This window comes from Ranitomeya variabilis, chromosome 2 (assembly GCF_051348905.1).
Source record: "Ranitomeya variabilis isolate aRanVar5 chromosome 2, aRanVar5.hap1, whole genome shotgun sequence".
Classification (NCBI taxonomy): domain Eukaryota; kingdom Metazoa; phylum Chordata; class Amphibia; order Anura; family Dendrobatidae; genus Ranitomeya; species Ranitomeya variabilis.
In genome coordinates, this window is record NC_135233.1 from 614534502 (window position 1) to 614557763 (window position 23262).

Here is a 23262-nt window from a genome sequence, read left to right on the forward strand (position 1 = left end):
TAGGAGTGATAAGGTTAGAATTTTTTTGTTTGTCATTTAAACTCATTGATGGTGATGTGTGTCAGGGCTCTTTATATCACTGAAAGCAATTGCAGATACCTGGACAAATTAGTTTGGCAGGTGTGTCCAAATAAAGTCAAGACTACTTAAGGCTGTTCCACATTATTAAGCAGCCTACATTTTTTGCCAAAATGGGAAAGAAAAAGGATGTGTCGGCTGCTGAGAAGCAACAAATTGTGGAGTTATTTAGGTCAAGGCATGACTACAATCAACATTGCCAAAACACTTCATCGTGATCATCGCACAATCAAGAAGTATGTAGCTGATTCCCAGCACACACGTGTGCGTGCTGATAAGGAAAAATTGGGGACTCTTTCCAACAGGCAATTGCGTAAGCTTAAAAGAGCAGCTGCAAAAATGCCTTGTCATAGCAGCAGACAAGTTTTTGAAGCTGCTGGTGCCTCCAACGTCCCCAGAACAACAAGATGCAGGGTCCTTCAGAGGTTTGCAGCTGTGCGTAAGCCATCCTGTCGACCACCTCTATCCACTGCACACAAGCAGAAATGGCTCCAGGGGGCCAAACGATACATGAAGACTGACTTCCAAACTGTTTTGTTCACCGATGAGTGCCGTGCAACGCTCGATGGTCCAGATGGATGGAGTGGAGGATGGCTGGTTAATGGACACCCCATGAAAACACGGCTAAGGCGCCAACAAGGAGGAGGTGGAGTAATGTTTTGGTCTGGAATCATGGGGAGAGAGATTGTCGTCCCCTTTATGATCTCTGAAGGGGTAAAGATGAACTCCATAATCTATGTGGAGTTTCTAAAACAACACTTCCTGCCATGGTTCAAGAGGAAGAACCGTGCTTCTCGCAGCAAGATCATTTTCATGCATGATAATGCACCGTCTCATGCTGCAAAAAACACATCTGCATCTCTGGCTGCTATGGGCATAAAAGAGGACAAACGTATGGTGTGGCCACCATCTTCCCCTGGCCTCAACCCCATTGAGAACCTCTGGAGCATCATCAAAAGGAGTGTGTATGATGGTGGGAGGCAGTTCACATCTAAGCAACAGCTCTGGGAGGGTATTCTGTCCACATGCAAAACAATTGAAGCAGAAACCATCCAAAAACTGACAAATTCAATGGACGAGAGAGTTCAGAAGCTTCTTTCGAACAAGGGGTCCTATGTGCAAATGTAACATCACCTAGAATAAAGTTTTCACTTGAAAACTGTTTGATTTCATTTTGTAATAAGCTGATGATGCTTATAACTTCACAATTGACCATTTTTCTCCTACGCCTCATTGGGGGACACAGACCGTGGGTGTTATGCTGCTTGCCACTAGGAGGACACTAAGTGATACAAAGAAAGTTAGCTCCTCCCCTGCAGTATACACCCTCCTGCTGGCCCTCAGCTAACCAGTTCTTACTTAGTGTCTGTAGGAGGCACTTGGGTCTGTTTTCAGACCCCAACTTTCTTATTTTAATTTTTCTTTTTCTGTAAATTTTTATTTTTTATTCAACGGAGTGAAGGGGGCGACGGATCCTTTTTTATGGGACCCGCTCTCCCCCGAACCAGCAACAGGCGAGCACGGCGAGTATACCTCCCCGTCCCTCTCCTGCGACGCGGGAGCACGCCAATTTTTACTTGGGCGACGGGTTTCCATCTTTGGTCCCGATCTCCCTTCCCCCTGCAAGACGGCGAGCACATAGAGCCTGGCTCTAATGTTCCTCTCCGGGGCCCGACAGGCAAGGCCCACTTTACATGGCGTTGCATAAAGGGATTACAGAAGAGGATGACAGGATGGATGGAGCGCGCAGGGACAGGGGGACCTGCATTACCGGACTGTGAGTACATCAGGAGTTCCCACTCCTACGCTCCGGATCGTTTTGCGGCCGCGCCGCCGCTCACCGCCGGGCAGGCCGGAAATTTAGTCCCCGGCTTTTCAGCCGCAGTAGGCCACAGTGGCCTCTATGGGGCAGGCGCCGGCGGTCCTTGCGGCAGAGCCCCTGGAGACAGGCGCCGGCGGTCGGGGAAGCATCGCTCCGTTGCGGCCGCCGCGCATCGCCAGGCAGGCCGAAAATTTAGTCCCCGGCTTTTCAGCTGGAGTAGGCCGCAGTGGGCAGATCCCTCCCACGGCCAGAACCCCGCCCCCTATATCGGCGCTTCTCGTCTGGGACGAGAGGCGCCCTGCAGATCTCGGGGGCCATTCTTCCTCACGCTGACTGCGTGGAAGATGCGGTCCTGGGGGTGCCACTGGCCGGTACGCCAGCGGCAATCATTCGGCGCGCGGCCCGCCGACGCGCTCCACCAGCAGGCTCCATAGATTTAGCCCCCGGCTTTTGCAGCCGGACTAGGCCGCAGTTGAAATCCCTTTCAGGGGCGGAGGTGCTTTCATGGTCCCGATGGACTGAACTTCGTGGATCTACAGAAGCCCCCCTCCATGGTCCGGGCAGCCCCCACTATCCCACCACTAAAGCGGATGGCACGAGGAGGCGGATGGTTCCTCTCCACCTCCCTAACAAGAGGGATGATGGATTGAGGTTTATCTCTCTATCCCTGCACCGTCCACGCTGCAATACCCGACATCCGCAGCGGCTCCATGCCGGGACGCGCACCGTTGGTAAGTGGATCCTGCCAGCGATGGGCTTCTGCAGCGGGATATTCACAGGCAGTCTCAGGCTTCCCTGTGGCCACCTCCCTGAGGGTAACGCTCAAGCCGGCTAAAAAATTTAGCTCCCGGCTTCGGCCGATGTGTAGTCCGCACCCCAGAAGCGCACTGTGTCGCCTCAAGGCGGCTTAGCCTTTTTTCCTGGCGCTTTTCGCCTGATGCGGAAGCGCTCAATTTTCTCGAGCAACGGGTGACCACCCCTAACTTCTACGCTGACGCCAGCTGCAGAAATTTACGCCCCGGCTGGGGTCTATTCATGGACGAGGCTCCGCCCACGTCGTGCCTGTGGCTCCACCCCCTGAATTGGCGCTTCTCGCTCGCTGCGAGATTTTACCTAAACCCGCATGACCAGTATTCCTGGTCTTAAAGTCACACGACCAGTATTCTCTGGTCTTAAAGGCACGTGACCAGTATTCTCTGGTCTAAAGGCACGTGACCAGTATTCCCTGGTCTTAAAGGCACGTGACCAGTATTCCCTGGTCTTAAGGGCACGTGACCAGTATCCCCTGGTCTTAAGGGCACGTGACCAGTATCCCCTGGTCTTAAAGGCACGTGACCAGTATTCCCTGGTCTTAAAGGCGCGTGACCAGTATCCCCTGGTCTTAAAGGCGCGTGACCAGAATTCCCGGGTCTTAAAGACACGGGACCAGTAAGTATTCCCGAGTCTTAAATGCACACGTCCAGCATTCCCTGGTCTTAAAGGCACACGACCAGTATTCCCTGGTCTTAAAGGCGCACGACCAGTATTCCCTGGTCTTAAAGGCACACGACCAGCATTCTCTGGTCTTAAAGCCACACGACCAGTAATCCCTGGTCTTAAGGCACACGACCAGTATTCCCTGGTCTTAAAGGCACACGACCAGTATTCCCTGGTCTTAAAGACACACGACCAGTATTCCCTGGTCTTAAAGGCACACGACCAGTATTCCCTGGTCTTAAAGGCACACGACCAGTATTCCCTGGTCTTAAAGGCACACGACCAGTTTTCCCTGGTCTTAAAGGCCCACGACCAGTATTCCCTGGTCTTGAGGGCACCATGACCAATCCGAAACTGGTCATAAATGAGGAGCCCTCTGCCGCTGATCCCAGTTTATCCCAGTGTCACTAGTTCCCTCAGTCTAAACTCCCTCGTAGAGCTTTTGCCATCCAGTCCGGATATGCGATTCACTGGACAGAAGCCTCTACGTGGGACGCTATGCCTGGTCTGATTTTTAAGGGCGACAGGCACTTTAAAGGGCGCCGGTCTCCCCGCACCATCAACAGACGGGCACACGAAGGTCCAGGCCTATCGCCAGACAATCTGTCCTGTCCACCCGGAGACCTGAACTCTGTGGATGTACAGAGGCACCCTTTTTTCGGGCGTCTAGCACCCCCCTCTGCATCACCTCTATTTAACAGAGGATGCAAGTAGGCGAATGTTCCCTCTCCACTTCCTTGTTAAGAGGATGGTGGATCGAGGCTCCTAATTTTTAACTCTGCAATGACCTGCTGGAAGCAGCGGCGCATTCTGCCACTCGGCAGATTAACCGGGTACAATCTCCTGTGGTTTACCTACCAGTATCCCTGCCCGATATGTCCCCAATTAAAAATGCCACGATCTGTCAAATAGCTCATCTGGTTTGTTCCGTTGGCAGCTACGGGTCCAGCCCTTTAACCTCCCTATCCGCCGCATGAATTGCTAGAGCAACGGTCTCCTGCTTGGAGTCCTTAACTACTTTGATTCACACCAGTATCCCTTTCCTGAAGACAGTTCAGCTGGTCAATCATATTTTTGAGCGGGAGACTAACGATGAATCGTACGTTCCCGCAGCCCCGACCAACAGTGAAAGGGTTGCCCAGGACAGTCTAGATCTAAGGGATCTTGGTTCCTAAAAGGGGAACGAGAAGTAGGACCGATCCCGGACCTCAAACTTCTAACAATCTTTTCACAAGGTTCTTCTTCTTCGAATGGAGTCTCCTCCGCTCAGCCATTACTTCAACAAAAAAGGTGCAGTTTCTGGCATCCACCGACATTCGGGATGCCTAACCTTTTCAAAAATTCCTTTGCTTTTCCATTCGTGAACAGCATTTAAGTCACGACCTTGTCCTTCGGCCTTGCTACCGCACCCAGGGTGTTCGCAAGGGTCATGGCGGCTGTCATCTTGCACCTAGAGGCGTGGCCGTCCTACCCTGTTTGGCCGACTGTTTACCCGCCCTTGCAGGACTACGCTAAGTCGTCTATATCACTTGCGATACCCTCGCACCTGGGCTGGTGGCTAGACTTAGACAACTCCTCATTTCCAGCCCAGCAGATATCCTTTTTAAGGATGATCCAGTATTCTTCCAGAAGGGTGGTAAATCTCCCTCCAAACAAGGTCATGGTTTTTCAACAGGGAGCTCGCGCTCTTGCTCTCTCATCCCCTCATTTCATTCGATTTGCTGGGAGGGTTCCAAAAAAAAAAAAAAGAACGGAGACGACAATGGAAGCAGTTTCCTTCGCTCCGTTAGTTGTCAGCAAGTCAAGCAGCCTTTCAGACGATAGTCTCTGAGCTCCTTCTTCATCCGGAGTTTTTCCTCCCGGTTCCATGGTTACTAGTAACTTCCAATGCCAGTCCTCTTCTCCCGATCATTGCTCTGGAGATCTCGAGGGTAGTCCTACAGTAGGTCCACTCCTTATGGCGGGTCAACCCATCCGAATTCAATTGGACAACGCCACGGCTGTGTCATACGTCAATCATCTAGCGAGTACCCACGTTCAAGCACCATGGCCAAAGTACCTCACATGGGCCGAGATCTATCATTCGGTGATCTTGGCAGTACATATCCCAGGAGTAGAACTCTGGGCTGCGAACATATTTAGCCGTCAGGGTTTCACCTCAAGTGAGTGGGAACTTCACCGGAAGTATTCCATCAGACCCGCCTTCACTGGAGCTCTACAGTTGTAGTTCGGATGGCGTCCTGACTGATCGCCTGTGTACTGGAGTTTGTTGTTCGGCCTCGAGATCCAGGAGCCTTCGCACTGCATGCTCCGGTTATTCCGTGGTACCAGTTTCCACTTCCGAAAGCTTTTCAGAAGCAGAAAGGGCCCCAGTGATCCTCGGAAATCCGCACTGACCACGTCAGTTCGCTTGCGGAGCTGGTAGCTTTCTGTCTTTCTGCAACAAAACTGCAAGTAGGGACCACTTCGCAGGATGTTTTCACATGTAGTTCTTCCCTATTGCATACCGTTAGATCATTGGGATCTATTCTATTAGGGAAGGTTGCCCCCTTTTTCTCTCGGCGATATCCTCATCCTGACGAGTCTTCGGTGCTAACGGGTCTTTTCAGACTTTTTTTCTCTTATTTCCTTCAAGGCAAGGTTGTCCTCAAGCCTTCCCTGTCCCTAGTTACCAAGGTGGTATTGTATTACTACTGTCATGAGGGTTTAGTTCTTCCCTCATCTCTTTTGGCACCGCTCCACAAAATGGAATGAGGTCCCCATATTCCGGACAAAGCGAGTGCTCTGAGTAGGTACGTCTTGAGGATGGCGTCCTTCCGAAGGTTGGACACTGTATCTTGGGTTTCCTAACGGTAAGAGGAAGGCTTCCTGACTTTTACAGGAAGGGTTTGGCCGTCTCCATCGGCCATTTAGCCTGGTGTATTCCTTCACCATCCAGGAGTCCTTCCGTGTTAGATGACAGCCTATCTCCCTGTCTATCGTGGGTTCTAGGCACCAGGCGTCAACAAGACACGCCTGCAAGCTTGCGGATTCGTCCAGTCCGCATGCATTCTTGAAGCATTATAATTCCCAGACTTCCACAGATGTGACTCTGGGCAGGCGGACTCTGCAGGCCGCGGTGGCGCACTTGTAAGTAGCAGTTACACAGGGCCTGATCTGACGTTGTCCCCACCCAGGGACTGCTTTGGTACGTCCCACGGTCTGTGTCCCCCAATGAGGCGTAGGAGAAAGAGGGATTTTTGTGTACTCACCGTAAAATCCTTTTCTCCGAGCCAATCCTTGGGGGACACAGCTCCCACCCTAGTATTGGCTTATGCTTGTTTTTATAATCCGATATGCTATACTCTCATATATAATATGACATGCTGTAAGCTAATATGTTGTTACTGATCTCCTACTGCTTTTTGCACCGAACTGGTTAGCGGAGGGCCAGCAGGAGGGTGTATACTGCAGGGGAGGAGCTAACTTTCTTTGTATCACTTAGTGTCCTCCTAGTGGCAAGCAGCATAACACCCACGGTCTGTGTCCCCCAATGATTGGCTCGGAGAAAAGGATTTTACGGTGAGTACACAAAAATCCCTCTTTTTGTTAAAAATATTTAAAAAAAGGTTGAAAACTCTCCTGTGCATAATAATTTGGAACATGCATTTTGAGTGTTTATTTTTTTTTTAAAAAAGATACTGTTTTCATAGGCAGTTTGTTCCAAAACATTGCAATTATACTAGAATAGTAGATGACTGGAAAATAACAGTGACTGCAATTCAGATAGGTAATTTAGAGAAAATATGAGGAAATATTATTTGCATAATAATTTGGAACACAGTGTATGTCTACAGTGGAGCGAGTCCCTGAATGGTCCCAGCATTTCATCCTCCGTCGTCCTACAGTCAATGAAATCCTCCCCCGAGGGGAATGGTCCCTACTTACAGCCGATGGGGGGAGTGACGCTCTGCAGGGGTCGGTCCATATGCGAGGAGCACTCTGAGGGGGCACCGACCGGAGCTGACTGTCACGTTTATAGCGGCCGCAGTCCATGGAGCGGGATGGTTCGTTTATAATGTAGGGGGCGCAGAATACTACAGTTACTACCCGTGGTGCAGGCTATGGTGGTCATAATGCGGGGTGGGCGCTTTATTACCTTGGTGCAGTCTCCCTGCCATAGAGTAGCATATTTCTAGTGTAGGGGGCACGGTCCATAGTGCTGAATTGTGGGGGCGCTCCATCTGGTCCCGCTCATAGTTAAGGGGTGCTAGCTAGTACAGCCATAGAATAGGGGTCCTCGTATCGGGGTCTCTCTCCTGTACACACCGCAGCTTTTATATACTGGCTGTTGTGACTCAAGGAAACCACAGGAGGATTAGGATTTTGGGGCTTCCTAAATATAAAAGAATTAAAGCCCATCCCCCGCACCCTCCTTCCACTTCACCGCGTTTGTTATCTGTTGTCACACGCAGGTTTGTGGTCCGTTACACCGCCGCCTTCATGCAGAGGGTGGCCTCGTCTATGGCGCCACATATCACCACGCTTGTGGTACACGGGAAGCAGGTAAAAAGCCGCAACCGCGCCGCCGTCGGCTTTTACGGGAGCGGCCATGGATTGCTTTGCACTGCCAGGAACATAATTCTGCACGCATTTGGATTAACCGGCATGAACTAACCCCGCGCCTCCGATACACGGCAGGAGAAGAGGAGCTGTGAGTGTCATAGATCTAGCAGAGCCAAATGTGCGCATCAAGAAAGAAGAATGCACTGGGTCTACTGACAGTCCTATGTAAACCCAGACGACAAACTTGGCTCTGCTACATCTGTACAGCAGATCGGCACCACATTACTGTAAAGTGACCCCGAACTGGAGGTTGTGCCAGATGACAAACCCGGCTCTGCAGATCAGACAGCCCGGACTAAGCGCTCCTTTATGGGTCATTAGCAGCGCCCCAGTGTCAGCGTTCGTTCTGCAGCATAAAACCCAAGGAGCAAAACAACCTCAGAAACCCAATTAGGTGTCTGCGCCCGCAGGCCACGAACCCGAGCCGACAGCGCAGAATTACTGCCGCTTGTTAGGACGGAGTATAGCAAGGCAATAACATGGTTGGCCGGCCCCTGCTGGTGGGAGCAGAGCTGTAGATGTAGATTGAACCCCCCCTTCCGGTAGACCCCCCATTATTTTATGTAGATCTGAGTATTTAGCTTTTCTTGTCACAGCCAGAGCTGCATTCATAATTCTGCAGCACCTACTGTCCATTCTCCAGTCCGTGCTCAGACACGGGGCATTGTGGGACATGTAGTTTGTTTTTCTGTTGCTCACCCACAATCCAGGGACTCACTGAAGCTCTTTGCATGTACGTGGTTGTTAGCAGAATTCTGAATGCAGCTCTGGATGTGACTGGAGGAGAAGACACCGTATAATAAAACAAGTTGTTTTAGAATTAGACTGTGTCCTGATGTAGGGGGCAGCCTGAGACTTGTAGTACCACGGGCTCTTCTGCTGTGGTCGCCATCTGGGCTCGTTACATTTGATCGATTGTATTAATATTGTTTCCTCGTTAGCGACTGACGGAACTTCTGCCGCCTCATGTAATACCCAGGGAGGGATTTAAAGGGGAAGCGTCATTGTTGGCTCAGCCTGATGGTGCATGTGTGGCCGTGGAGTGGCACTGCTCTGTTTTCTGCTTGCAGGTCTGTTGTGCGTCTCGCTGCCAGTCTATTAGGTAAAATAGTGGACAGCCTCGCCCCGTCCATAACTAACGCATTAGTTCAGGGCAAGCAGGTGAGTACTACAACCACCATCCTCTCATACAGACACACACATGAATCCAAGCATAGCCCTGTACGATGGTCAGAGGTCAGACCCCGTATCCTGCAGTGGTAATGAAGGTGCAGCCCCGTACATATAATGGGGGTCAATACGACTGCTTATGGGGGTCGACTAAACCCAGGAGAGAGCCCTGTGCAACGTCCCCTCCGTCCAGTCTCTTCCACTTACAGGGGACCCCATTTTTCCATTATAAAAGGGATTGGGGGTCCCAGACATAATCAGACCTTTGTTCCGGGGATCTCACACAAGACCCAACTGCTTCCTCTTACACAATTTAGTTATCCTACAACTTCTGCTTCCTGTCAGTGAATGGGGGAACATTCTTGTTTCCCAAAAAAATGCGCAGACTTAAGGGGGGTTTCCAGCTTCAGGAAAGTTGTGCCCCCCCAGATACAAATTTTTTTAAAAGTAAAAGGTCATTACTCACTCAGGTCCAGCGCTGAGTCTCCGCTGGTGCTGCTCCTGCTGTCTTTTATTGTCAGCAGTGCTAACGGCATGTCGTTAGCGCTGCAGGCAATCAGTGAGCTCATAGGCTCATGCAGGATAGCTGAGCACTGTGAGTGGCTGCAGCGCTGCCGACAATACCAGATCCCAGGAGATTGACTGTTGGACCTGGGGAGGGTAAGGTAATACAGATGTTTGTTTGTTTGTTTTTAAACCAGAAAAGTCCTTTAATGCTTCTCAAAGATGAGGGTTTGTTACCGTTGCATCCAGTCCGGACAATCCTGATGAAGTAGACACCCAGCATTCAGCTGTCAGGCTCACGGATGTAGACTGGATACAACGGTAGCAAATACTCAGCTGTGGGAAGTATTGAGTTGGTGGCGGCCCTCCTGGCTGGGTGGCGGCCCTGCTGGCTGGGTGGCGGCTCTGCTTGTGGGTTCCTGCTCTGCTGGGTCGTTGGCGGCTTTGGACTGTCTATTCACTGACAGCAAGCAGGATTCTTGCAGAAGGTGAGGAATTGAATCACATCATTGACTTTGCTTAGCTAACGGACTAATCAGTTACTTGGGTGAACAGCAGCCGGTGATTTACTGTCTGCAGCTCTGTGACGGGTGCTAGTGTTTCTGCTGATCGGCGGCTCTGCCCGTTCCTCGCCCGCCATGACCGTGATTCTGTTTTCTTAGGTGACTCTCGGTGTTTTCGGCCACGAGGAAGCAGTCATCTCCAACCCGCTGTCACCCGGGGTGATAAAGGATATCATCTACAGCAGGTGCAGCCCGTACGACGAGCGCGAGGCCGTCCTGCAGCAGGAGCTGGTCATCCACATCGGTTGGATCATCTCCAACACACCGCAGCTGTTCAGCGGGATGCTAAAGATCCGCGTGGGGTGAGTGCATCCTCACCCGACTGACCCCAGACTGCTCCACATTATTTCCCCTGTGCCGTCTTTATGAGAGGTAATAAGGCTGGTGAAAACATGACCGCAGCTTCGGCTGTGAATGGAGGAAACAAGAAGAAATGAAGATCAGCACCTGTTGCTGTTTCCGGTTTCTGCGTCTTTTAGGATTTTCTGCTAAGGTAGCTGGTAGCTGTAATTAGAGGCTGCTGCTCCGTCCAGAGGGGCCGCAGGAGCAGTAATCGTCTTACCGGGGTCCGGTAATTAAATGTAAATCCGCGAGGGCGACATTTGTATGTTGACTTGTGGGATTAAAGAAATCCCCTCCTCGTACTCTCCATCTTCTGGAGTGCTCCTTTAATTATCAGTATACAAAGTAGATTGTATATATTTTTCCCCTGCAGCTACCGGACATTTATGGCGCCGCTCGTCTCCAGGGGAAGAAAATGGTAACTGAGCTTTTCCCCAAACATGGATGTGATGCTGCAAATGTCTCCTCTTACAGATGGATAATTCACGCCATGAGATACGAGCTGAAGATCCGCAGCGGGGAGCAGCCCGACGAGGACATCTACCAGCTCTCACCCAGCGAGATCAAGCAGCTCCTGCTCTGTATTCTGCAGCCGCAGCAGTCCGGGAGGTGAGCGCCGTCCTCCTGGGGCGCGTAGGGGAGGTGAGCGCCGTCCTCCTGGGGGGCGTAGGGGAGGTGAGCGCCGTCCTCCTGGGGGGCGTAGGGGAGTTGAGCACCGTCCTCTGGGGGCGTAGGAGAAGTGAGCGCCGTCCTCTGGGGGCGTAGGAGAGATGAGCGCCGTCCTCTGGGGGCGTAGGAGAGATGAGCGCCGTCCTCTGGGGGCGTAGGAGAGGTGAGCGCCGTCCTCTGGGGGCGTAGGGGAGGTGAGCGCCGTCCTCCGAGGGCGTAGGGGAGGTGAGTGCCGTCTTCCAGGAAGATCCACGCGGTCACATCTGTGTGACTGCACCCTTATATAAGGGGGTGTCCTATTTGCTGATGGTTTCCCTGTAATTCCGGCTACGTGTCAGCACCCTTCTGCAGCTTGTGTCAGTGACCGTACCCCTCCGTTTCTGCGCAGGTGCTGGCTGAACCGCAGGCAGATCGACGGCTCTCTGAACAGAAATCCAGCCGGATTCTACGACCGAGTGTGGCAGATCCTGGAGAGGACGCCCAGCGGGATCATCGTGTCCGGAAAGTTCCTCCCTCAGGTATGAAGATGGCGGTGTCCGCCCCAGGGAGGACTTCACATACCGCAGTGTCCCAATATCAGGACGTCGCCCTGTTATCACCGATGAGCCGGCCGCTCCCAGATTTAACCCTTACTCCATTTCACACACAGCAACCCACCCTGTCCGACATGACAATGTATGAGATGAACTTCTCGCTGCTGGTGGAAGACATGCTGCAGAACATCTCACAGCCCGAGTACCGGCAGATCATTGTGGAGGTACCGAGCCCCAACACCAGCCCCACGCGGGCGATCCTTGTGGTCACCCGGATTTTGTATTATCTGTACCACAGATTGCAAGCGTCACATACCGGGTCACATTCATCCCTAACTAATGCATTTATTTTTTTAACTAATAATTTGCTGTAAATTATCAGGAATTAAATAATCATCCTGATCCCTGTGCCCATCCCCGCTGACCTCTGGCCCCTCCCCGCTGACCTCTATTGCCCGCCTGCGCTGTTGACCTTTGTCACCTCCCTGCTGACCTCTCGCCCATCCCCTCCTCAGCTCCTGATGGTCGTCTCCGTCATCCTGGAGAGAAACCCCGAGTTTGAGTTTCCAGAGAAGGTCGATCTGGACAAACTGATGAAGGAGGCGTTCAGTGATTTCCAGCGAGATCAGAGCCGAATACAAGGAACGGAGAAGCAGGTGAGAAGGAGAAGACAAGCTGTATACAGGGGGAATACATGGGTGGGACTGGCGCCGTATACACATGCTATAGAAGACACAGACAGCAAGCAGAGGTCCTGATTATTTGAAATTGCAATAATCTCTATAAAGTTCTGAACCTTCTACTAAATGTTATGTCAGTTCTGCGCCATTTTCAAGACTTCTGCTTGCTGTTAATGAACACGATATTGTACGGAGTAACTTAATGAGCGAGGTGAGAAACTGCAACAAAGGATATTACAGGAGTAGAATTTCTGCAGCTTTGTAACGATGGTTCTGTGAATTCCTCGCAGTCTCCATGATCTGTCGGTGAATGGGGCGTGTTCAGTGCATGTACAGTACAGACCTAAAGTTTGGACACACCTTCTCATTTAAAGATTTTTCTGTATTTTCATGACTATGAAAATTGTAAATTCACACTGCAGGCATCAAAACTATGAATTAACACATGTGAAATTATATACTTAACAAAAAAGAGTGAAACAACTGAAAATATGTCTTATATTCTAGGTTCTTCAAAGTAGCCACCTTTTGCTTTGATGACTGATTTGCACACTCTTGGCATTCTCTTGATGAGCTTCAAGAGGTAGTCACCGGGAATGGTCTTCCAACAATCTTGAAGGAGTTCCCAGAGATGCTTAGCACTTGTTGGCCCTTTTGCCTTCACTCTGTGGTCCAGCTCACCCCAAACCATCTTGATTGGGTTCAGGTCTGGTGACTGTGGAGGCCAGGTCATCTGGCGTAGCACCCCATCACTCTCCTTCTTGATCAAATAGCCCTTAGACAGCCTGGAGGTGTGTTTGGGGTCATTGTCCTGTTGAAAAATAAATGATGGTCCAACTAAACGCAAACCGGATGGAATAGCATGCTGCTGCAAGATGCTGTGGTAGCCATGCTGATTCAGTATGCTTTCAATTTTGAATAAATCCCCAACAGTGTCACCAGCAAAGCACCCCCACACCATCACACCTCCTCCTCCATGCTTCACGATGGGAACCAGGCATGTAGAGTCCATCCATTCACCTTTTCTGTGTCGCATAAAGACATGGTGGTTGGAACCAAAGATCTCAAATTTGGACTCATCAGACCAAAGCACAGATTTCCACTGGTCTAAAGTCCATTCCTTGTGTTCTTTAGCCCAAACAAGTCTTCTATACTTGTTGCCTGTCCTTAGCAGTGGTTTCCTAGCAGCTATTTTACCATGAAGGCTTGCTGCACAAAGTCTCCTCTTAACAGTTGTTGTAGAGATGTGTCTGCTGCTAGAACTCTGTGTGGCATTGACCTGGTCTCTAATCTGAGCTGCTGTTCACCTGCGATTTCTGAGGCTGGTGACTCGGATAAACTTACCCTCAGAAGCAGAGGTGACTCTTGGTCTTCCTTTCCTGGGACGGTCCTCATGTGAGACAGTTTCTTTGTAGCGCTTGATAGTTTTTGCCACTGCACTTGGGGACACTTTCAAAGTGTTCCCAATTTTTCGGACTGACTGACCTTCATTTCTTAAAGTAATGATGACCACTCGTTTTTCTTTACTTAGCTGCTTTTTTCTTGCTATAATACAAATTCTAACAGTCTATTCAGACTTCTGCACAACACAACTGATGGTCCCAACCCCATTTATAAGGCAAGAAATCCAACTTATTAAACCTGACAGGGCTCGCCTGTGAAGTGAAAACCATTCCCGGTGACTACCTATTGAAGCTCATCAAGAGAATGCCAAGAGTGTGCAAAGCAGTCATCATAGCAAAAGGTGGCTACTTTGAAGAACCTAGAATATAAAACATAATTTCAGTTGTTTCAAACTTTTTTGTTAAGTAAAAAATTCCACGTGTTAATTCATAGTTTTGATGCCTTCAGTGTTAATGTACAATTTTCAGAGTCATGAAAATACAGTAAAATCTTTAAATGAGGTGTATCCAAACTTTCTCCTTCGCCTCATTGGGGGACACAGACCGTGGGTGTATGCTGCTGCCACTAGGAGGCTGACACTAAGTGATACAAATAAAGTTCTCTCCTCCCCTGCAGTATACACCCTCCTGCTGGCTCTCAGCTAACCAGTTCTTGCTTAGTGTCTGTAGGAGGCACACGAGTCTGTTTCAGACCCCAACGTTTTTATTTTATTTTTTACTTTTCTGTAAATTTTTATTTAAAAAAACAGAGTGAAGGGGGCGATGGTTCCTTTCAAGGTTCTGATCTCCCCCGAACCATCAACAGGCGAGCACGGTGAGTATACCTCCCCTTACCCTTTCCTGCGATGTGGGAAGCCATGCCTAAGCTCAATTCAGGGGCGACGGTTCCTTTCATGGTTCCGATCTCCCCACACCAGCAACAGGCGACCACATGGAGTGTCGCCTCCATGTATCCTCTCCTGGAGCCAGGCCTAATGCCGGACAACTGGCCCTGTCCGCCCGGGGGCTGAACTCCGTGGATGTACAGAGGCCCCTCTCTATGGCGTCCGAGCAGCCCCCACTGTCCCACCACTGTGAAAGCGGATGGCACAAGGAGGCGGACGGTTCCTCTCCACCTCCCTAACAAAAGGATGATGGATTGAGGCTTATTCCTGCACCGTCCACGCTGCACAGAACAGCGCTGAAACCCACATCCACGGCGGCTCCATGCCGGGACGCGCATCGATGGTGAGTGGATCCATCTTCAGAGGGATATCCACATGCTGACAGGCAGCCTCAGCCACTTTCCTGTGGCCCACCTCTCTGAGTTAACGCTCCGGCCGGCTGCAAAAATTTAGTTCCCGGCTTCGGCCGATGTGTAGGCCGCATCCCGTAAGTCTCGCCTGGAACGCACCGCTGGTGTCGCCCGCCGGCTACAGAAATTTAGGCCCCGGCTTGGGCCTATTCAACATTGTGTCCGTGGCTCCGCCACCCGAATTGGCACTTCTCGCTCTCTGTGAGATTTTATCAACTCTGCAACTCCCGGTGGCCAACTTGGTCCACCCGGCCGGCTTACATTGGGGCGACGGTTTTTGCATTAAAGGGGCACATCGACTCTACATCAGTACCCGTGTCAGGAAGTACCTGACCAGTCTCTTAAAGGCACACGACTGGTCTTAAAGGCACACGACCAGTAGTCCCTGGTCTTAAAGGCACATGACCATTATTCCCTGGTCTTAAAGGCACACGACCAGTGTTCCCTGGTCTTAAAGGCACATGACCAGTATTCCCTGGTCTTAAAGGCGTATGACAAGTATTCCCTGGTCTTAAAGGCGCATGACCAGTAGTCTCTGTTCTTAAAGGCGCATGTCTAGTATTCTCTGGTCTTAAAGGCGCATGATCAGTATTCCCTGGTCTTAAAGGCGCATGACCAGTATTCCCTGGTCTTAAAGGCGCATGACCAGTATTCCCTGGTCTTAAAGGCACACGACCAGTGTTCCCTGGTCTTAAAGGCACACGACCAGTATTCCCTGGTCTTAAAGGGCATGACCATTATTCCCTGGTCTTAAAGGCACACGACCAGTATTCCCTGGTCTTAAAGGCGTATGACAAGTATTCCCTGGTCTTAAAGGCGCATGTCTAGTATTCTCTGGTCTTAAAGGGCATGACCATTATTCCCTGGTCTTAAAGGGCATGACCAGTATTCCCTGGTCTTAAAGGGCATGACCATTATTCCCTGGTCTTAAAGGGCATGACCAGTATTCCCTGGTCTTAAAGGCACATGACCAGTATTCCCTGGTCTTAAAGGGCATGACCAGTATTCCCTGGTCTTAAAGGCGAATGACCAGTATTCTCTGTTCTTAAAGGCGAATGACCAGTATTCCCTGGTCTTAAAGGGCATGACCAGTGTTCCCTGGTCTTAAAGGCACACGACCAGTATTCCCTGGTCTTAAAGGCGTATGACAAGTATTCCCTGGTCTTAAAGGCGCATGACCAGTATTCTCTGTTCTTAAAGGCGCATGTCTAGTATTCTCTGGTCTTAAAGGCGCATGATCAGTATTCCCTGGTCTTAAAGGCACATGACCAGTATTCCCTGGTCTTAAAGGCGCATGACCAGTATTCCCTGGTCTTAAAGGGCATGACCATTATTCCCTGGTCTTAAAGGGCATGACCAGTATTCCCTGGTCTTAAAGGGCATGACCATTATTCCCTGGTCTTAAAGGGCATGACCAGTATTTCCTGGTCTTAAAGGCACATGACCAGTATTCCCTGGTCTTAAAGGCATATGACCAGTATTCCCTGGTCTTAAAAGCTTATGACAAGAATTCCCTGGTCTTAAAGGCACATGACCAGTATTCCCTGGTCTTAAAGGGCATGACCAGTATTCCCTGGTCTTAAAGGCGAATGACCAGTATTCTCTGTTCTTAAAGGCGAATGATCAGTATTCCCTGGTCTTTTAAGGGCGACTGGTCCTTTAAAGGGCACCGATCTCCCCACACCATCAACAGACGAGCACACGGAGTGTTGCCTCCATGTTTCCTCTTCTGCAGAGGTGTCAAACTGCATTCCTCGAGGGCCGCCAGCAGGTCATGTTTTCAGGATTTCCTTGTATTGCACAGGTGATAATTTAATCACCTGCACAGAATGATTCCAGCACCTTGTGGAATGCTAAGGAAATCCTGAAAACATGACCTGTTGGCGGCCCTCGAGGAATGCAGTTTGACACCTCTGCTCTTCTGCATCCAGGCCTAACGCCAAACAACCTGTCCTGTCCACCCGGAGACCTGAACTCTGTGGATGTACAGAGGCACCCTATTTTGGCGTACAAGCACCCCCCCTCTGCATCACCACTATTTAGCGGATGATGCAAGAAGGCGGACAATTCCTCTCCACTTCCCTATTAAGAGGTTGATGGATCGAGGATTCCTAATTTTTATCTCTGTACCGTCAAAAGAGAGCGGCGATGGCAAGACACTATGACCTGCTGGATGCAGCCGCACATTCTTCCACGGGGCAGATTAACCGAGTAGAATCTCCTGTGGTATACCTACTAATATCCCTACCTGATGGGTCATCAATTAAAAATACCACGGACTGTCAGATAGCAAATTTGGTTTGTTCCGTCTTGTGGCTTCGGGTTCAGCGCTCTATCCTCCCTAGCCGCATGGATTGCTAGAGCAATGTCTCCTGGCTGGAGACCTTAACTACCTTGATTCACACCAGTAACAACTGGCCAATCAAATCTTTTGAGCGGGAGACTGACAAAGGATTGTATAAGGATTGTCCAGCACAGTCTAGATCTAAGGGATCTTGGTTCCAAAAAGGGGAACAAATAGTAAGACCGACCCTGGACCTCAAACTTCTAACAACCTTTGACATGGTCCTCCTTCTTCAGATGGAGTTCCTCCGCTCAGCCATTACTTCAACAGAAAAAGGTGCAGTTTCCGGCATTCATCGACATTCGGGATGCTTACCCTCTTCAAAAATTCCTTCGCCTTTCTAGGTCGACTGTCTAGCCGCCCTTCCAGGACTACGCCGAGTCGTCTAAATCACTTGCGATACCCTCTCACCTGGGCTGGCAGCTACACTTAGACAAGTTCTCATTTCCAGCCCAGCAGATATCCTTTTTGAGGATGATCCTGCACACTTCTAGAAGGATGGTAATTCTCCCTCTAGACAAGGTCATGGCCCTTCAACAGGGAGCTCGCGCAAGGCCCTAATTTCATTCGATTTGCTAGGAGAGTTCTGAGGAAAAATGGTGACGACATTAGAAGCGGTTTCCTTCGCTCGGCTCGCTTTCAGCAAGTCAAACAGACTTTCAGACGATAGTCTCTGAGCTCCTTCTTCATCCAGGCCCTTTCTCCTGGTTCAATGGTTATTAGTATCTACCAATGCCAGTCTTCTTCTCCCTATCATTGCTCTGGAGATCCGAACAGTAGTCCTACAGCAGGTCCACTGCCTTCTGGCGGGTCACCCTATCCGAATTCAGTTGGATAATGCCACGGAGGTGCCAGATGTCAATCATCAAGTGAGTGGGAACTTCACCCCGAGGTCTTCCATCAGATCTGCCTTCACTGGAGCACTCCAGTTATAGGTCGAATGACGTCCAGACTGAATGCCAATGTACTTGAGTTCGTGGTTCGGCCTCGAGATCCGTGGTACCAGTTTCCATAACTCCCCTTCCACTACTTCCGAAAACCTTTCGGAAGCAGAAAGAGGCCCCAGTGATCCTCCAAGATCCGCACTGACCACGTCAGTTTTTGTTTGCGGAGCTAGTATCTTCCCGCCTTATCGCAGCAAAACTGCAGGTAGGGACTTTTTTTTTTTTTTTTTAAATCATGTATTTTTTATTAAAGCATATGACACGCCATTAACACAGTCCGATACAATTTCCAGACAAATACCGTACATTAGATACATGACCTGATAATACATTTTCATTTTACTAAACAACACCCTTACCACCTAACCAACCCCCCTCTCCCTCCCCCCAATCTCTTGCCCATTATCCAATACCACCATCTGACAGCATCACCTCTTGAGAAAAGATAACAAGCTTTACAAAAACACGCCTGTACATGTAGGAGTCCCCCCAGAATCAACTACACAACACCCATTCTACTTTGCAGTAACTCAGCAGATGCCACACCTGGGTAATCCATCCATCCACCCCACATATTTTCAAATTTTGTATTCTGACCTCTCCTACTGTATATATTTCTTTCCATAAGGACAATAAAATTTATCTTGTTGATAAATTCCTTTTTCCCTGGCGGTTTTTCATCCAACCAGTGCATTGCGATAAGCTTTCTCGCAGCATACAACAATCTTGCGATAGTCAGCCTTCCACATTCATCCGTAGCAATATCATACATACAGCCCAAAAGGCAAGTCAGCGGGTTACGCACCACATCTACTCCTGTCACCTCCTGGATCAAGTTAAGCACCTTCACCCAAAAGGGTTGGAGGCGAGCACACGACCGCATCATATATAGCAGATCAGCGCCTTCTTCACCACACCTGGGACTTCTCACAGGGAGTTTTCACACGTAGTTCTTCCCTATCGCATACCGTTAGATCATTAGGACCTTAATGGTCCTAGGAGTCTTACAGTAGACTCCTTTTCTCCATCGTCTCATTGGGGGACACAGGACTGTGGGTGTATGCTACTGCCGCCAGGAGGCTGACACTAAGTAGACACAAAAAAAAATTAGCTCCTCCTCCGTAGTATACACCCTGACACTGGCCCTGACAGCTCCAGTTTATGCTTAGTGTCCGTAGGAGGCACATCTCTGGGTTTCCCCAGATATATATATATATCTTCTAAGATCATCAAACAGGGGCGACGGATCCTTTTGAAAGGGTCCGGTCTCCCCAAACCAACAACGGGCGAGCACGTGGAGTGTCATCTCCACGTATCCTCTCCCGCAACGTGGGATCATTCGCCAGACTAAAGCCTGACCACCCTGAGGTATCGGAACCCTAGGTTGTACAGGCATGTATATTCTGTCCGTGCAGCCTCCACTTTCATCACCCATGCACTGTCGGCGGTGTTTAAAGGAGGCAGACGGTCCCTCTCCTCACCTTTTTGAAGGGTGTATGGAGCTAGGGTGTCTGCACCGTCTATTGCATATTTGCGTATGTGTACATATGTGCGCCTCTCTGACCTTATGCTTTATCAGGAGGCTGCGGAGGGGGCTCCAGTTGTATCACGTTCTGCGGGCTCAGCACGGTGTCTTATTTCCGGATTCTCTTGCGCTGTACAGAGTGGGCGGTAGTACCGCCTCTATCGGCAACTTCCGGTTTCAGCTCCGGTCCGTTGCATCATGGTGCCTGTAGTTCCCAGCAAGGACATGGGCGGAAGTCCCGCCCCCATCGGCCGCGCTTACTTCCGGCCGCGTGCGCGCACCCAGCTTTCCTGGGATAGCCCAGGGAATGGGAGAAAATCAAGTCCCCTGCTTCGGCTTAGTCGCGGAGGTCGGGGTCAGAGCCGTGCACCGGTAACTCCTCCTCCCTTTTTTCTCTTTCTTCGGGCATATCCGCCCTGTAATCTACATAAGGACAGGGAAGAGGGAACATGGTTCAGTGTGGGAGACATACTGGGGTAAGTGCTACTTCCCTCAGCCTGACAGCGGCACTACTTTGGATCTAGTAGCTTTTGTAAGGTACAGATCATAACAGCAGCAGAGTCAGCATGTCTAGAAGGACTAAGACTCATACAGTTCTGTATACCTCATGTAACCGTTTCTGTGAGGCTTGCGATTCCGAACGCGCTCAGGAGCCCCGCCCCTGCGACCCTGTCCGGTGCATCTGTACCTGAGACTGCGCTATCACCCCCTGAATGGGTCATATCCTTAACGCAATCTATGGCGTCACTAACAAAAGCAGTTAAGTCCCTTCAAGCCCCTGTCGGGGTCAGAGACGTTCATCCGCCTGTCTTGGAAAGATCCTCCAGTTCTCGAGATCCTGCGGTCTGCAGAGGCCGCGCTCCCACTCGGCAGATGCAGGGGAAACGAACCCACACAGCATCTCCCGGTCCGTCGGGTGCATCAGCATCTTTGAGTTCCGTCTCTCGTTCTCCCTCATCAGGGGAAATGAGTGAATACTGTTCGGACTATGGCTCAGAAGGGTTTCTTGATTTAGAGGCTCCTGGTTATCAGGAATCAGTTAATAGTCTCATTGAGGCCGTTAACCAGAATTTGGGAGTAGAGGACGTAGCCACCTCGACTTCGGGTCATAAGGTGTCTTTTAAGAAATTCAAGCAACCGCATAAGGTGTTTTCTACTCATCCTGAGTTTGAGGATTTAGTCCAACGACACATGGAGCGACCGGATAAACGTTTTTTAGGCCATAAGGCTCTAAGTGCAAGGTATCCTTTCGCACCAGAGCTTCGTAAAAAGTGGGCAAATTCCCCTTCAGTGGATCCTCCCGTGTCCCGGTTGGCCTCTAACACGCTGCTCTGTCTGCCCGATGGGTCTGCTATTAAGGATCCGACTGATCGGCTCATAGAGAGCTTAGCTCGGTCTGTGTTTGAGGCCTCTGGCTCAGCCCTCGCGCCGTCTTTTGCGGCGACATGGGTTGCCAAAGCCATGATATCTTGGTCAGAGTCCGTAACTAAGGCTCTTCAGGATGGGGAGTTACCTATAGAAGTAACAGAGATGTCTAATCAGATATCTTTAGCCGGAAGCTACCTGATTAACGCAGCCCTGGATGCGGCAAATTGTGCAGCATTGGCAGCGGCAAATGCTATTGCTATCAGAAGGGCCCTATGGCTGAGGACTTGGCGGGCGGATTCTACCTCAAAGAAATCTTACATCTCTTCCTTATCAGAGTGGTCGGCTATTTGGCGCGAAGTTGGATCAGCTTATATCTGATACTACAGGGGGGAAGAGCAATTTCCTTCCACAACCAAGGGTTAAACAACCATTTCGTCGCCAATTTCAAGCAAGTTTAAATCCTTTCGTAGCACCCGGTGGACTACGGCGCCAAGTTCAGTCCCTCCAAGTCGGTCTAACCAAGACAGAGAACACCAGGTTTCATATAGGGCTAATCCATTGGCAAGAATGCGATCTCAACCGACATGATCAAGGGGATCTAGGTATCCTCGGTTTTCGGCCAAAAGACTGGAGGCAGCCTCAAGTCGTTTCCAACAGAGTAGGCGGTCGCCTACTTCTGTTCCATCAGTCCTGGTTGTCCGTCGTTAACGACAGATGGGTAAGAGAACTGGTGGTTTCAGGGTACAAAATAGAGTTTGTCACTCTTCCTCCAGGCCGTTTTTTTCCGTCCTGTCTTCCCAGTTCAAGGTCCCGCTTACGAGATTTGTTCAAGGCAGTCGAATCTCTTCATTTCAACGGGGTCATTGTTCCCGTTCCAAAGGAAGAAAGGTTTCAAGGGTTCTATTCCAATCTGTTTATAGTTCCCAAGAAGGATGGGGCTGTAAGAACCATTCTGGACCTAAAGTGTTTAAACAAGTTTGTCAGCATTCGTCACTTTCGAATGGAGTCTCTCCACTCTGTCATTGCGGCTATGGAAAAGGGAGAATTCTTAGATTCCATAGACATTCAAGATGCCTATCTGCACGTCCCCATATTTCCTCCACATCAAAGATTTTTACGGTTTGCCATAGGCGAACTACACTTCCAGTTCACAGCGTTGCCTTTTGGGTTCGCCACAGCTCCCAGGGTGTTCACAAAGGTAATGGCAACAGTTGTGTCCCTCCTTCACTCTCGGGGCATAGTCATTCTGCCATATTTAGACGACCTCTTGGTCAAGGGGTCAACCTTTCGGACATGCCAAGAAAACGTCAGTATCACTCTGGACACCCTATCCCGCCTAGGGTGGCTGGTCAACTTGAAGAAGTCATCTCTAGTACCTTCTCGAAAAATTTCCTTTTTAGGGATGGTTTTCGACACCGCTCGGGGTCTCACGGTCCTTCCCCAGGACAAGGTACTCTGCCTCCGGCAGGAAGTGAAAATTCTTCAGCAGCCAGGTCCCCACGCAATCCGGTTTTGCATGAAGGTTTTAGGAAGGATGGTGGCTACTATAGAAGCAGTACCATTTGCACAACTCCATCTCCGTCCACTCCAACATGCAATCTTGACAGCCTGGGACAGGAGTCCTTTTTCTCTCAATCTCAGGTATCGTCTATCACCCCGGGTCAGACAATCCTTAACATAGTGGATAAAGAGTTCCTCTCTGCAGCAGGGGAAGGTCTTTCCCCCAGATCATTGGCTGGTAGTCACTACTGACGCCAGTCTTCTCGGTTGGGGAGCAGTGTTTCACCAACACACAGTACAGGGACGCTGGTCCCCAAGGGAGTCATCCCTTCCTATCAATTTGTGCTCAATCGATCAATCCGACAATGCCACGGCTGTGGCTTACATAAATCATCATGGGGGCACCCGCAGCAGGTCAGCCATGCATGAGATAAAGCAAGTT

The 23262-nt window shown here is 50.1% G+C and overlaps 1 protein-coding gene across 7 annotated transcripts in view; it reads left to right on the forward strand.

Moving 5' to 3' along the window:
- Nucleotides 1-23262, forward strand: part of PHKB (phosphorylase kinase regulatory subunit beta) — a 168673-nt gene that overhangs the window by 141355 nt on the left and 4056 nt on the right. For 5 of the 7 annotated variants that reach the window (XM_077288745.1, XM_077288750.1, XM_077288748.1 and 2 more), the window contains 6 exons: nucleotides 9052-9142; nucleotides 10318-10520; nucleotides 11035-11169; nucleotides 11618-11747; nucleotides 11879-11986; nucleotides 12278-12418. In XM_077288745.1, the coding sequence (XP_077144860.1) occupies nucleotides 9052-9142; nucleotides 10318-10520; nucleotides 11035-11169; nucleotides 11618-11747; nucleotides 11879-11986; nucleotides 12278-12418 (808 nt within the window). Of the gene's footprint in view, nucleotides 1-7830; nucleotides 7922-9051; nucleotides 9143-10317; nucleotides 10521-11034; nucleotides 11170-11617; nucleotides 11748-11878; nucleotides 11987-12277; nucleotides 12419-23262 lie in introns of all 7 variants that reach the window. The other 2 variants (XM_077288747.1, XM_077288751.1) reach the window with 1 other exon arrangement.